The sequence below is a fragment of the Amblyomma maculatum genome, chromosome 1, assembly GCF_055883805.1.
Source record: "Amblyomma maculatum isolate TAMU_Amacu chromosome 1, ASM5588380v1, whole genome shotgun sequence".
In the NCBI taxonomy this organism is placed as follows: Eukaryota; Metazoa; Arthropoda; class Arachnida; order Ixodida; family Ixodidae; genus Amblyomma; species Amblyomma maculatum.
Window position 1 is genome coordinate 94,420,856 of NC_139344.1, and position 15,341 is coordinate 94,436,196.

A 15,341-nucleotide genomic window follows, 5' to 3' on the forward strand; every position below is an offset into this window, starting at 1 on the left:
ACGTATGGTGTTTCTACTATACCGCTCGATACCCCGGCCCTCTAATAGATATTGCTATAGAGATTCGGTGTGAAAATCTTAACTCGGCTACTCCGAGCGTTATCGTTTAGCTGACTTGTGAAAAAATAAAATTCTCACAGTGAAGCAGTGAAGCGGGGTTCCAATGAACCTGTCTTCATCCTCTTCTCAGACGGCGTCTACTGCAATCGAACGTGGGATGGCCTCACGTGTTACGAAGATACCGACTCAAACAGGAACGTGTCAAAGCTTTGCCCACGAGTGCTCTACATCTATTCAAAGCCGCACTGCGACTGTAAGTACGCCTGCATCGTGTGCAAATAAACCTAGAATATAACGCACGACCGCGGAAGGCAATGTGTCCATTCCGCCGGCTACGGATTGAAGACGTATACCGCAGAGAGAATGCTGTATATACAGACTATAGCGTTTCATTATGATTGAAACCGTGAAAGCCGGCCGACGAACAATAGTGTTCACTCAGTTGCCGGTGGGGGTGGTAACAACTTTTACTGACAGCTTTTACTGAAAATCAAAATAAAGGCCGTCAAGGGCGGTTTCCAAAAGTGCACAAGCGCGAGCTTCACGGAAAGCTGTGACAGAATACTATACCGCACTTTTCGCGCTTCCAGTCGCAAGCATTGGCCGGAGTATTAAGACGCCCTATAGCGATTTACTGGCTAATGCTATCAGACAGCTCTCTATGATACCTTAATGTGCGCTTTGTTGCGACCATTTGCTTTGCTATCAAACTAGTATGCCGTGTTTTCGAAGTCTGGTGACACTAGTGCCAGAAGCCACCACTGTTCGATACCCTGCTGTTCCCGGTGCGGGCAACGTCGTGCTGAGCAGAAAATAATAGATGGAATGAATATACAGTGACCTCAGAGAGACTGCCCATTCGTTGATGCACTGTATTGTTGAATTCGATGCAGACTACTCGACAAGATGGTGTCACGAAAATGGTTCCTGGTACCGGTTGATGAACCAGCAGCGGACATTCTACACAAGCTGTGCCCCCAAGCCGTGGGTCAGTGGGGTCTGTGGCCAGTTCGGTTTCTTTGCTTTTTCGGTGAATTCACCCAATGGCGGGCGTTTTCAATGCTGGCAGTCTCGCGAGCATTGCAGGCATTTTTGTATAGTTTCGGGTGCTGTACTTGCCAAACGATCATTAAAACACTGTGCTACTCAACAAGAATTAGCGTTTGGCGAAGTGCATACCTAACATCATAAGTACAGTTGCCGCTGTGTACGTATTATAATCGTGTAGAATTCATCTCTCTCTCACATATGCTTTCCAGGTTGTTGGCACGCTTGACTGATTTTCTGTCAGCACTTGTCGCATCAGTGATAACCGAGCAGGAGGTCTTTGCACGCACTTGTGACGGCTTCTGTGCACGCTCAGAGTCTGACCGAAGCGTGCATTGCAGTCGTCACGCGCGGTGGCATGTGAGAACACGAAAGCTGCTTGTACTTTTCGGCTTTGCAGGTCATGAGGTTTACAGACACCGTACTTCGGTACAGTTTCTGTGGAATTTCGCCCCTTTTTGTGAGAAAAGCGAAATACCTTAATTGAGCAGAATGTATCCACGTGTGCCAGCTGCCCCTTCCTGTGCTTGCAGGAGTACGCCAGCGTGTACCACTACTCGATCGGCCTCTTCACGCTCTCCGTGTTGTCCCTGATACCGGCACTCGTCATCTTCAACTGGTACAAGTAAGTTCATCGTATGGTTATCGAGGATAGCTTTCTTATGCTTTTATGAAGTTTGTGGCAAATAATTGAGGCGCCGTTAAATGGAAGGGCATGGGGCTTTCCCTTGCCATTCGCCGTCACATCGCGCTAGGAAAAGTGGGACGCCTGGGTACATCTGTAGGACTACGAGGTTTCGTGGGTTGTCACATTACCTTGTTAATTTCAATGCTTTTGAGCGACATTTCATAAATTTAATTTGCCTGCGGTATGTGTGTGTGCGTGCGCGTGTGTGTGTGGAGAGAGAGAGAGAGAGAGAGAAGAAAAGCTCTTGTTTTAAAGGCGATAAATACCACTGTTCGTTGTTACTTGGAGCAGACACAAGGGGCATTGCGCTTAGTCAGCATCGACACATTAGAGATATGTCTAGCACAGCGCCTTCGCTGGCAAAGCTTTTTTTTATATTACTCGTCCAGATTGGCACTACGCACCGACTGGTATTTGACAGTCTACATTTCTAGTTGACCATGCATCTGTGCACTCGTGGCGTCTCCAATGGAGTAAAAATATCTCGCACCATCAACCGAAGCAAGCGCTCGTTCACCTCCAACAGCTGCTTCCAATGGTCAAAGCTTCAGTACCTCTCCCTCATCTTCGTCTACGTGGATGCCGTGCAGTAAATAGGCACAGTGTGAGATGTGTGCTCGGCTTCTGTGCCCTATTGCCCTGCTTCGAGCAGCATCGCGCAACCTTGACAGTGCTGGTCGAGAGGCCTTCGTATCGCGTCTCCGGGTGTCAGAAATTGATTTTTAATGTCCTCGGGGAGCAAACAAGTGGGAGATCTCGCAACCTGTCCAGAGATAAGCCGCGGCACGCAGCCAGTGAAGATGACGGGCTTGAGCTTCTCAAAGGAAACGACAAGGAAGAGACTGACAACGTCCCAGTAAAGGAGTGTGCCCTACTGCACCCACCTTATCTGTGGCCGACGTCCCGGCCCCAATCGGTGATAAAAGTTCACCGGAGCTGCACGCCCTCGTAAACGTCTCCTCGTCCCTAGCTAGCTGCGTGATAAGCGCCTTGCATGTAAAGTTATACTGTTTGTCTCACAGCGGCAGTTCCCTACGCGCCCGCCATCAATTCTTTTTTTCTGACCAGGGGTGTATCCAAAAGGTGTACTCTGTAGCGATTAATTTCCCAAATTCTGTTATTTAACAGAACTTTCGACCATCGTAAGCCTCAAATATCTGATCAACGCTTCTAGTCTGGCGTTAAAATCTACACGGAAATTTCTGATGTTCACTGCATCCTATTCATTTTCAATCGCCGCTTGAAATATTTGGTGCGAGCGCAAGAAGCTTTCTATAGAGAAGCGTTTGCAAGCGAGGAGAAAGAGTCGATCATGATAATCACCATGTTCGCTCGTCATCTCTCGGGTCACTCCAGTTCTATGGATATGGCATATACTACATATTTATCCTCCGTCACTGGAAACAATATATATATATATATATATATATATATATATATATATATATATATATATATATATATATATATATATTATTTCGTTAAATCGAGGGTGGCATTTCTACGCCACCCTCGATTTGATAGGAAGCGATAATAGGAAGCGGGCAGAATGGGTCAGAGAAATAACTCAAGTTACTGACATTCTAGTGGAAATCAAAAAGAAATGGGCATGGGCAGGACATGTAGTGAGAAAAGAGGATAACCGATGGTCGCTTAAGGTAACAAACTGGTTTCCAAGAAAAGGGAAGCGTAGCAGGGGGCGGCAGAAAGTTGGGTGGGCAGAAAGTTGGGTGGGCAGATGAGATTAAGAAGTTCGCAGGGGTCAAGTGGATGCAGCTAGCACAGAACCAGGTTAATTGAAAAAATATGGCAGAGGCCTTCGCCCTGAAGTGGGTATAGTCAGGCTGATGATGATGATTTATCGGTCACCTAATTCGATACTGTCGATTATTATATGGTGTTGCGTCATCAAAGAAGTAACGCGCGGCATCATATTTGGGAAGCACGAATGCGCTGAAAATTAAATGTTTGTAAGTACGTAACAGCCAACTTAAACGAAGGTCCAGGGAAGTTGTACTGTACAAACTCGTCCACTATCATGTTACTGCAATGACTGCGGCCCGCGCAACCAGCGACACCGATAGCGCGTATGAAAAGTAGCAACGAAAATTTTACCTCGGCAAGAAGGGTCCCAGAGGATTAAATTTCTTTCCCAGAAAAGACGTCGCTGATATTTGTTTTATTGCAGTTTGTAAGCAACATCTGCCCGGATTTTTCGTGCGTTCTTCCCTCGTGAGTTCCGGCAAACTGTCGCAGCAGATTAAGGGCAACCGTAATTTGTCCAGGTGTTGTCATGCGGTACCGCTGCCGACACCGGGTCGACGGGCCGGCTTTCTACCGCTGGCGAAATCTAGTGGATTAAAATCAATATAACTCACGTTTCGCACCACGCAGTTTGACAAAAGCGGGACGTAGTTGCTGCACGATGTTACCGTTGGCTCGCAGTCAGTACATTCTTGAGCGTTTTGTGCAGAATAGATGAAAAATAGACTTTTTCACCTTCATTTTTCAGCAAGAGGTTCGTTAAATCAGGACGGATGGCGAAATTAGTTTCGTTATTTCGAGTTACTCAATGCATTGGACCATATGAGCGTCTGGAATCGGGACGTCTTCGTTAAATCGGGACTTTCATTAAATCGGGTTTTGACTGTATACATATAATTGTAAAGATGAAGACGTACTTGCAAAGGTGAAGAAGGTCCTGCAAGCTGTCTTCAGTGGTATCACTACCGGTGTGTGCGCTTTTCCTGCCTGTACGAGAACTGTTCCTGCCGTGATTCTCTGGCCCCAGCACCTGTAATAAACCCCCACCTTGCACTTGGTAGAGGTGCTTGGAGGAAACGTCGATCCTGGAGCCCCATAGCCGCACTCTCCCTACAACTGCAATGCCAGACGACGTCCGACGTCAAGGCATGCAAGTGGGTCCAGCTGTCATCTGCGCCGGCTCCCATCGCCAGCGGGACCTAGCTATCTTCAGCGGGACTGATGAGCACGATGTCGAAGATTGGCTCACTTTTTACGAGAGGGTGAGCCTCTACAATAAATGGAACGACGAAATGAAACTGCACAAAGTAATATTTTACCTCACCGGCATGGCCATGAGAGCGACATCAGTACGTGGCTGCTTTTAAAACAACTTTAGCTGAAGTCCGGTCGCCCGGCTGTCAGGAAACTGCGCACCGAACAGCGCTTGCGTTAACGGTCACAGTAGGTTGGTGAAAGCTTTACAAGCTATATAGAAGAAATCCTCGACCTGTGCGAACGTGTGAACGCCAATATGTCAAAAGCTAAAAAGATCAAACTCATCTTGAAGGGTACTGACGATGATGGCTTCCAGATGTTAGCGCGCGACTTGCTTATCGTCACTGAAGTCTTCACGCTTTGCGAGAGCTTCGAGGAGCTGCGCAAGCAGAGGGTGTTGACGCGTCAGCCCCAAGCAGAGGTTGAATCGCTTGCCGGACTGACGCCTGTAGCCGACAACCCCCGTTACTGCAGTTTATTAAAGTATTCATTCATGAAGAGGTGGCGCGTCAGCTTTCCTTGCTTCCTAGCCCCAAGAGCAGCCACCCCATTTGGCCCCGGCCTTGCGGCAGGCTATTCAGGAGCAGGTTGCTGAGGCGCTTCCATCTGTCCATCCGCCATCAGTTGTCGCTGCTGCTCCTCTGACTTACGCCGACGCCGTTCCTATGACTATGTCATCCCAAGGCCTGTCTTTAATCCCTTGACTTACTCCGACATCACTGCACGACCTTGGCCGCCAGCTGGCACTCTACTGTCAGTGCCTGTGCAAGCGCCAGCACCCTATTTTCGACCGGCTCCAAGACCACGCAATTCCTGGCGCACAACAGATAACCAGCCAATTTGCTACACTTGCGGACTGGCTGGACATATTGCACCACCTACCCTAGATTCTGGGCACTGGTCTTCGACGCCTCAGTATTCCGCGCCTTCTGAGCCTGTAGCATGCCGTCATATCTCACCAGACCGGTCAGCCCTTTTCGACCACCGTTCACCCTTGCCGCGACGCGGTTCCATCTCTCCGAGGCGACGTCGACCGAACGCTTCTCGTGAGGAAAACTAGAGGCCGCAGCGCCGCAGTTCCTGAGGCGAGAACTGCGCCAGCATCGAACTTTCCAATCCTCATCTATCAAGCCAACTTTATTGGAGTTTCGGTCTAGGGCGTTTCTGTCATGGCCCTTATTGACACTGGTGCTGTGATTTCAATAATGGATGCAAAACTTTGAAGCTGTTTAAAGAAAGTCAAGACGCCATGCAGGGCTTTTGTTGCAAACGGCCAGCGCTCAGCAAACCAAGCCTTTAGCAGCGTGCACCACTCGAGTAGTAATTCAGAATTAGCTTTATAGAATCCAGTTTGGCGTGCTGTCGAGTTGCTCACATGCTGTTATCTTAGGCTTGGGTTTCCAATTGCGTCATGCCGCTATAATCGATCGTGTTCGCGCTGAAGTCGGGTTTTCTGCGCTGCCCAAGTCCGTACCAGATAGCGCTCCTTCTAGTCTATGCACTAAAGCCCTCGTCGCCGAAGACATCGACATTCCTCCCTCTTCTTCCCTGCTTGTAAATATCGATTGTGACTGTACGCGATCAAACTGTCCTCTTCACGCCAGCATATATATTTCTTAGCCGAAAGTGCCTTCGTTGTCCTATGCTGTACTCACTATTTCTGCTGGTTTCTGTGCACTCTTGGTCTCTAACCCGTTTCTTTACCCCACTGCTTTTCGTCACGGCTGAATGTCTCCGGAGCCTACAATCCATCGCATCTCTTCGCCGTGAAGAGACTGACGACGCGCCGCGCCTCGCCATGACAGCCCTCCATTTTCTGTACCCGCTCCCTCTTCCACCACTCCATCGACGCCAATCTTTCTACGCCTCAGCAAACACAACTGAAGTGAATCGACAAGTGGTTGGAGAAGAACAAGCAAGCTTTATTCAAGGTTAGTCGCATTTATAGCCGCTTGTCTTGCTAGGTCGCCGCAGCTACACTGCCGATAACATGTGGCTTAGCCGGTATCTCAGGTAAGATAAGCATAAAATAGAGAAGAAAGGAGAAGAACACGAAGAGGGATAGAGAAAGACGCTAGTCGCTGTCCATACTTCACAACAGCAACTTCTTGCCCTACTTCAATAGCTCAGCTCCTCGTTCGACTCCCATCAAAATTCCCTGGGCCAAAGTTCAACTGTCACTCATCAGATCGACACCAGAGCCCACGCACCACTGCGACAGTGGCCCTATCGTGTGTCTGCAACTGAGCGCCAGGTTATTGAAAAGCAAGTAGACCAGATGCTCCAGAACGGCGTCATTCAGCTCTCAAACAGCCTTTGGGCTCCGCCTGTTGTGCTCGTTAAAAAGGATGGCTTCATCCACTTCACTGTATATTACCGCCGACATAATAAGATTACGAAGAAAGATGTCTATCCTCTTCTGCGCATCGACGACGCGCTGGACTGTTTTCAAGGGGCGGAATTTTTTTCCTCTCTTATTTACGTTTCGGGTACTGGCAAGTTCCGACGGAAGCTGCCGACCGCTCTAAAACCACTTTTGTTACTCCCGACAGCCTGTGCGAATTTACTGTTATGCCTTTCGGCCATTGTAACGCTCATGCGACATTGGAGAGAATGAGGGACACCATTTTGCGTGGACTGAAATGAAAGACCTGCCTCTGCTATTTCGACAACATCGTCGTCTTTTCTCCTTACTTCGACACTCATCTCCACCGCCTGAAGCACGTCTTGGCCTTTCTGATGCCGGCTTGCTGCTCAGCTTTAAAAAAATGTCGTTTTGCCGCCCTTCAAAGGACCATTTTAAGGGACGTTGTCTCCAAAGAAGGAGTTTATCCAGACCCGGCCAAACATCGTGCTTTCGCTACCTAAGCCGAGATCCATCAAATACTGCGCAGCTTCCTAGGCCTGTGCTCCTACTTTCGTCGGTTATTCGAAACTTTGCCTCCATTGCTGCCCCTTTGACACAGCTTCTATCGGGCAGTTCCAACTTTTCGCTCTGGTCACCGTCATGCGACGACGTTTTCAATACGTTGCGCCGCATCCTCACGACACCGCCCGTCCTGCGTCACTTCGACCCGACAGCCCCTACTGATGTACACACAGACGCCTGTGGTGTCGGTCTCAGCGCTGTACTCGCTCAGCGGAAATCTGGCTTTGCTGATTCACCGTCGCCTATACAAGCCAAACGCTCATAAAGCCGGAGTCAAATTACTCACGTCACTGAAAAAGAGTGTTTGGCTACAGTTTGAGTTGTAACCAAATTCCGCCCTTACCTCTATGGCCGCCCTATTGAGATTGTGATGGACCACCATGCACTGTACTGGTTTTCCTCTCTGAAAGGCCCATCCGGCCGTTTTGCCAGATGGACTCTTCGTCTGCAGGAATTTGGTGTCCATGTAGTCTACCGCTCTGGCCGCAAGCATCAAGACAATGATGCCCTTTCTCGCTGCCCCCTTCCAGATGACGTCGCTAGTCTTTCCACCTTGGACGCCTCCACGACATCACTCCACCTGCGCAGCGGAGAGACGCCTGGGTCGCTTCTCTTATTCATCTCTTCTCCTATCCATCGGCTGCTTCTCCATCGCGTGCTCTTCGCCGCCAAGCATCACACTTTGTCATTTGTAACAACCTCCTTTATCGCTGCAACTACAGCGCCGATGGCCGCAAATCGTTACTAGTCATTCCTCGCCACCAACGCTCGCAAGTCTGACTGCTTCCACGCTGACCCAAAATGCGGCCATGCGGGTGGGGTTCAAGACGTACCACCGGCTACGCTTACGATACTACTAGAGGAGCATGTACAACTTCGCCCTCAAATACGTTCGCTCATGCCTCACCTGCGAACGTCGCAAGTCTCTTCTTCATCATTCTGATGGAGAGTTGCAGCCTTTACCTTGCTGCCATGCTCCTTTGGTCGCGTCGGTATTGATTTATACGGACCGCTCCGGCACACTGCCTCTGGAAACTGTTGGGCCATCGTCGCGGTTGACCACTTAACGAGGTATGCAGAAACCGCTGCCCTTCCATCTGGTACAGATCGTCAGACGTAGCCTCATTCATTTTGCTGCGATTCGTCCTTCGCCACCGCGCCTCGTCAGCTACTCAGTGATAGAGTACGCGTCTTTTTTCTGACGTTCCAAAGCTCATTTTGCTGCGATTCGTCCTTCGCCACGGCGCGCCTCGTCAGCTACTCAGTGATAGAGTACGCGTCTTTTTTCTGACGTTCCAAAGCTCTACTCAACAAGTGTCACATACTTCATCGAACCTGCACCGCCTATCATCCGCAGACTAAGGGACTAACCGAGCGCTTTAACCGTACCCTTGGCGGCATGCTTTCTAATTATGTTTCCTCCGACCACCCAGACTGGGATTTCCTGCTTCCATATGTGGCGTACGCGTACAATACCGCTACACAGTCAATTACCGGTTTCTCTCCGTTCTGTCTTCTTTAAGGCTGTCACTCTTCTGCTCCACTAGATACCATTCTTCCGTACCAACCAGACGCATCTGATTATACCCCTGCTTATGAAGCTACCCGAGAAGCAGAAGAGTCGCCAAGTTGCCCGGTCTCACGACTGAAACCCAGTCCGACCAGAAATCCTGCCATCACAACGACACCGCGCTTCTTTTCTGGCAGTCCTGTGTGGCTCTGTCTTCCATCAGGTGCTCCCGGATTATTCTTTAAATTTATTTCCAAGTATCACGGCCCATATCGTGTCAGTGGAACCCTGACGCCCTCACCTAATCTCCGCCGACGCGGCCGCAAGACTGTCTACGTCGAGCGCCTTTAGCAATTATACGACCCTGCCATCTTGCCTACGCCGTTAGTCGCCAAGGTGGCTCCTTTTCGCCCCTGTAGTCCTTGTAAAGATGAAGATTCGGCGCGCTGTCGTCAGTGGTATCTAACGCATCGGTGTGAGCGCTTGACCTGTCTGTACGCGGACTGTTCGTGCCGTGCTTCTCGAGTCACACTACCTGTAATAAACCCCCATCCTACATTATACACAAAGGATGCCCAAGCTAACTTTAGCCAAGGGTTCACTGAAACCCAGGTTGGGTTTCAGTGAACGAAATAAGCTGCGGCCTTGGCTCCACGATCCCTTTGCAACGGCAAGCCGATATGTCTGCGATGGTTTCTTCGTCCGCTTCAGACAGTCGGCGCACATAGCGATGCAAGTCGCAGCGAGCTCAGCGCGCTGGCTGCAGTCATCGCCAACATATCAGCCTACCGCTCGGACTGCGCAGTCGAGTCACGGCCGCAGCTAGTTTCATTCACTCAAACCATGATTGAGTGCATCACAATCACGGCGCATGAATGCGTTAGTCACGTGATATTATTGCGAAAGCAATGCTACGCCAGGTCTAACCGCTCGTCGCTGTGTGCCGTGCCCGTGTCTGTGGTCCCTCATAAAGAACGTTAGCCTGCCATGACGTTTGAATTCCCGTTATCCCAATGGCACGGGCAAGAGCTGCCAACTCGAGTCACTCCTTTCATACGGGAGGGTGATATCAGAATCAGCCTGCCAGAACCGTTTGCATTCTCGTTACCCCTGCGACACGCAGGCACGCAGGGGAATAATGTATCAGGCAAAAGAAGCTTCCGCCGTTGCTTTCACTATTGAACTGGGGTTAACCAGAGCTAAACCGCGGCTATTTTTTTCTTTACAGCTTTGAAAAAACGATAAACATGAGGTTTTCGTAATCGGAAATAAATGAAATGGGGGTTGCAGAAGGTGCTCTCCAACTTTGCAAATCACATTTGTTACCTAAAAGCAATACTTAGTAAATAAAAAACAATTATCTCTAATTTTTTATTTCTAAAGTAAAAAAATTACCTCTGGTGGGCCAGATGGCTGGTAGTTGTATACAAGTGGTTTCTCTTGCCTATCTCGCATTATTTTTTTATCCTTAGCTAAAGTTAGCCTCGACACTCGGTATATATATATATATATATATATATATATATATATATATATATATATATATATATATATATATATATATATATATTTATATATTTATATACAGGGTCTTGAATATTTGGGGCTGTGATTTTAAGAATTCGTATGCAAAATCTACTATCCCATTCGAGCTGAAATAACGTTCACAGAGTAGCAAAATATCGTCTACGTTATCTGATAAGTGGTTCAACATTGGTACTTGCCTAGATTTTCCGAAATCTAGAAAAAACTGCTCTCGGCGGCATGCACAATTTTCGCAGAAGAGAGTCGAAAAGCTATTTTGACATGGTGCGTCATCTGTCGGGCAGAGAAGCAAGCCCGCCAACGGCCGGGATGGAGCTTGTCTCAATGCTCGACAGATGACGTATCATGTCAAAATAGCTTTTCGACTTTCTTCTGCGAAAATTGTGCACGCCACCGAGAGCAGTTTTTTCTCAATTTCAGAAAATCTAGGCAAGTACCGATGCTGAATCACTTATCAGATAACGTAGACTATATTTTGCTACTTTGTGAACGTTATTTCAGCTCGAATGGGGCAGTAGATTTTGCATAGGAATTTTTTAAATCCCAGCCCCCAAATATTCAAGACCCTGTATATATAATGCCGCCTGGTATCCTCATCTTCTTGCTGCGCCTGGAAGAAGAGGACACTGAAGCTGACTCGCGTGCTGTGCGCCGAACTTTGCGTGCTGGTACAGCTTCGTCCCGTCGTTTTAGTCACGTCTAGCCCTGTTGTCCATGACTATATATATATATATATATATATATATATGTGTGTGTGTGTGTGTGTGTGTGTGTGTGTGTGTGTGTGTGTGTGTGTGTGTGTGTGTGTGTGTGTGTGTGTGTGTGTGTGAAAGAAAGAAAGAAGCCAACAGTCGGCGAGGCCAAGAAAAGCGTTGGGGATGGAACGTTTTTTTTTAATGTTTACTTGGATAATCACAAACGTTAGTAATGTAATCTGTTCAGGGGAAAGATAATTAAACACAAAGTAGAAGAAAGAAAAAACACCGTGCCGATGATGGGAACCGAACCTACGACCTCCGAATATCGCGTCCGGTGCTCTTCCAACTGAGCTACATTGGCCGCTGTCCCCCCCCCCCCCCCTGCTACTTGCTTGGGTATTTATGTTGTCTGTATATGAACCTTGAGAGTGTTCACCAGCGTCACCCTCAACCATAGCGGCGGACGTGGAACGTCCTTTGTTACCGCCAGCGTCACGTAGAACGTGATCAAGAGCGAGGGCGAAAGCTGTGCTAGAACCCTCTTACGCTACCTATGGCTTCAAGACTGCCAGAACCGAGACAGGGGAAATGAGGGTGCTCGTTATAATACTTGAAGGAAAGAACCCAACAGTCGGCGAGGCCAAGGAAAGTGTTGGGGATGGAAGTATATATATATATATATATATATATATATATATATATATATATATATATATATATATATATATATATATATATATATATATATATATGAAGGAAAGAAGCCACAGTCGGCGAGGCCAAGGGAAGCGTAGGGGGTGTCACTTTATGTCCTTTTTTTAATGTTTACTTAGATAATCACAGAAATTAGTAATGTAATCTTGTTTAGGGGAAAGATAAACACAAAGTAGCAGAAAAAAACAACGTGTCGATGGTGGGAACCGAACCCACGACCTCCGAATATAGCTCAGTTGGAAGAGCACCGGATGCGATATTCGGAGGTCGTGGGTTCGGTTCCCACCATCGACACGTTGTTTTTTCTGCTACTTTGTGTTTATCTTTCCCCTAAACAAGATTACATTACTAATTTCGGTGATTATCTAAGTAAACATTAAAAAAAAGGACATAAAGTGACACCCCTACGCTTCCCTTGGCCTCGCCGACTGTTGGCTTCTTTCCTTCATGTATTATAACGAGCACCCTCATTTCCCCTTAATTGATCTGCTTGTAGCTTACGGGGGTCTCGGTTCTGGCAGTCTTGAGGCCATAGGTAGCGTAAGAGGGTTCTAGCACAGCTTTCGCCCTCGCTCTTGATCACGTTCTACGTGACGCTGGCGGTAACAAAGGACGTTCTACGTCCGCCACTATGGTTGAGGGTGGCGCTGGTGAATACTCTCAAGGTTCGTATACAGGCAACATAAATACCCAAGCAAGTAGCAGGGGGGGACAGCGGCCGATGTAGCTCCGTTGGAAGAGCACCGGACGCGATATTCGGAGGTCGTGGGTTCGGTTCCCACCATCGGCACGTTGTTTTTTCTGCTACTTTGTGTTTATCTTTCCCCTAAACAAGATTACATTACTAATTTCTGTGATTATCTAAGTAAACATTAAAAAAAGGACATAAAGTGACACCCCCTACGCTTCCCTTGGCCTCGCCGACTGTTGGCTTCTTTCCTTCATGTATTATAACGAGCACCCTCATTTCCCCTTAATTGATCTGCTTGTAGCTTACGGGGGTCTCGGTTCTGGCAGTCTTGAGGCCATAGGTAGCGTAAGAGGGTTTTAGCACAGCTTTCGCCCTCGCTCTTGATCACGTTCTACGTGACGCTGGCGGTAACAAAGGACGTTCTACGTCCGCCGCTATGGTTGAGGGTGGCGCTGGTGAACACTCAAGGTTCGTATACAGACAACATAAATACCCAAGCAAGTAGCAGGGGGGACAGCGGCCGATGTAGCTCAGTTGGAAGAGCACCGGACGCGATATTCGGAGGTCGTGGGTTCGGTTCCCACCATCGGCACGTTGTTTTTTCTGCTACTTTGTTTTTATCTTTCCCCTAAACAAGATTACATTACTAATTTCTGTGATTATCTAAGTAAACATTAAAAAAAAGTGACACCCCCTACGCTTCCCTTGGCCTCGCCGACTGTTGGCTTCTTTCCTTCATGTATTATAACGAGCACCCTCATTTCCCATATATATATATATATATATATATATATATATATATATATATTGTAGGGGTGTGTTTATTCAGATGGATATAGCTGCTCAGGAGGAACTCGCAGCGGAGCGTCAGGCGTGGCGAATCAGCAAACCAGCGACCAACTTCTTCGTCCTCGAGCGCGCCAGCACGCGATGCATGGCAGTGGCTATGAAGACGAAAATTACCACACTACATTTTCCCCCCGGGTAGAGGAGCCATCCTGGCGACTTATGGAGCCGACAGAACAGACGGATCGTAGTATGGCTTGATTCGGTTGACATGAACTGTTTCGCGTCCACGGCGACGCAAGTCCGCAGAGGGCGTAACGGGCTCAACTACGTAGTTGACAGGAGATGTTTGTTGGAGAACTCGGTATGGACCATGATATCGAGCAAGAACCTTCTTTGAATGGCCGGTAGTTGTGGCAGGGACCGAGAGCCATACCAGGCAGTTAGGTGCATATGTAGAAGGCTCGCCGGTGTCGCGGTGGTGTTTTTGTTGCCACTGGTTTTCCGTTGTAAGCGAACGGGCGAGCTGACGGCATTCTTCTGCGTACTGGGCGGCGGCACGGGGCTGGGCAGGAGCACGGGGCTAGGTGGAAGGACATCAGCGATATGGTCTGGTACGACACGCCGTATGGTAGGGGCCAAGGATGGAGCCATGTCAGGAACAAGGCGACCAGTGTCTTGTGATTGAGGGACCAGGGATAGCTGGCGGGCGACCTCTTCGCAAACGAAGGCTTTGATCTGTTGAATCAAAGGGCTGTCCTCTGATGAAGTAGAACCACCCAGTGCTAGCGTAGAGATGATGTCGTCTCTAACACCGGACCGCCGGGTAGAAGCGCGCTGCTTTCGAAGCTCGTCGTAGCTCTGGCACAGTTTAATCACGTCACTGACGGAGGCAGGATTTTTCACCCAGAGCATCTGACACGCGTCCTCGGAGATACCTTTCAAGATGTGTCCGATCTTAGCCGCTTCGGACATTAGTGGGTCGACACGTTTGCACAGGTGGACGATGTCCTCTATATAACTTGTGAATGACTATTCGGCATGCTGAGTGCGCTCACGCAAGCGTTGTTCTGCTCGGAGCTTGCGAACTGCAGGACGGCCAAACACTTCCGCAAAATTCTTAAACGCAGACCAAGATGGTAGGTCTGCCTCATGGTTGGAAAACCAGAGGTTCGCCACGTCGGTCAGGTAAAAGATCACGTTACTTAGCTTGATAGTGTCGTCCCATCTGTTGTAACTGCTGACACGTTCATACGCCGACAACCAGTCGTCGACGTCTTGGTCAGCCGTGCCACTGAAGAGGCATGGATCACGCTGCCGTAGAGCGCCAGAACACAGTACCGTGGTTGGTATGGGCGCCGATGTCGAGGTGGTCTCGTCCGGCATGGTGGAAGCAGAGGTCAATGTGCGGCTTCTAAGTTCCAGGGTGGATGGGAACGTACCCAGCAGCACCTGCACCAATTGTAGGGGTGTGTTTATTCAGATGGATATAGCTGCTCAGGAGGAACTCGCAGCTGAGCGTCAGACGTGGCGAATCAGCAAAGCAGCGACCAACTTCTTCGTCCTCGAGCGCGCCAGCACGCGATGCATGGCAGTGGCTATGAAGACGAAAATTACCACACCACAATATATATATATATATATATATATAT

The 15,341-nt window shown here is 48.6% G+C and overlaps 1 protein-coding gene across 3 annotated transcripts in view; it reads left to right on the forward strand.

The window, feature by feature from the left end:
* The window catches only part of LOC146203225 (calcitonin gene-related peptide type 1 receptor-like), a 95,555-nt gene that overhangs the window by 50,618 nt on the left and 29,596 nt on the right, over positions 1-15,341 (forward strand). For 2 of the 3 annotated variants that reach the window (XM_084588580.1, XM_084588581.1), the window contains exons 5-7: positions 191-313; positions 954-1,057; positions 1,641-1,732. In XM_084588580.1, the coding sequence (XP_084444706.1) occupies positions 191-313; positions 954-1,057; positions 1,641-1,732 (319 nt within the window). The remainder of the gene's footprint in view (positions 1-190; positions 314-953; positions 1,058-1,640; positions 1,733-15,341) is intronic. The other variant, XM_084588582.1, reaches the window with a different exon arrangement.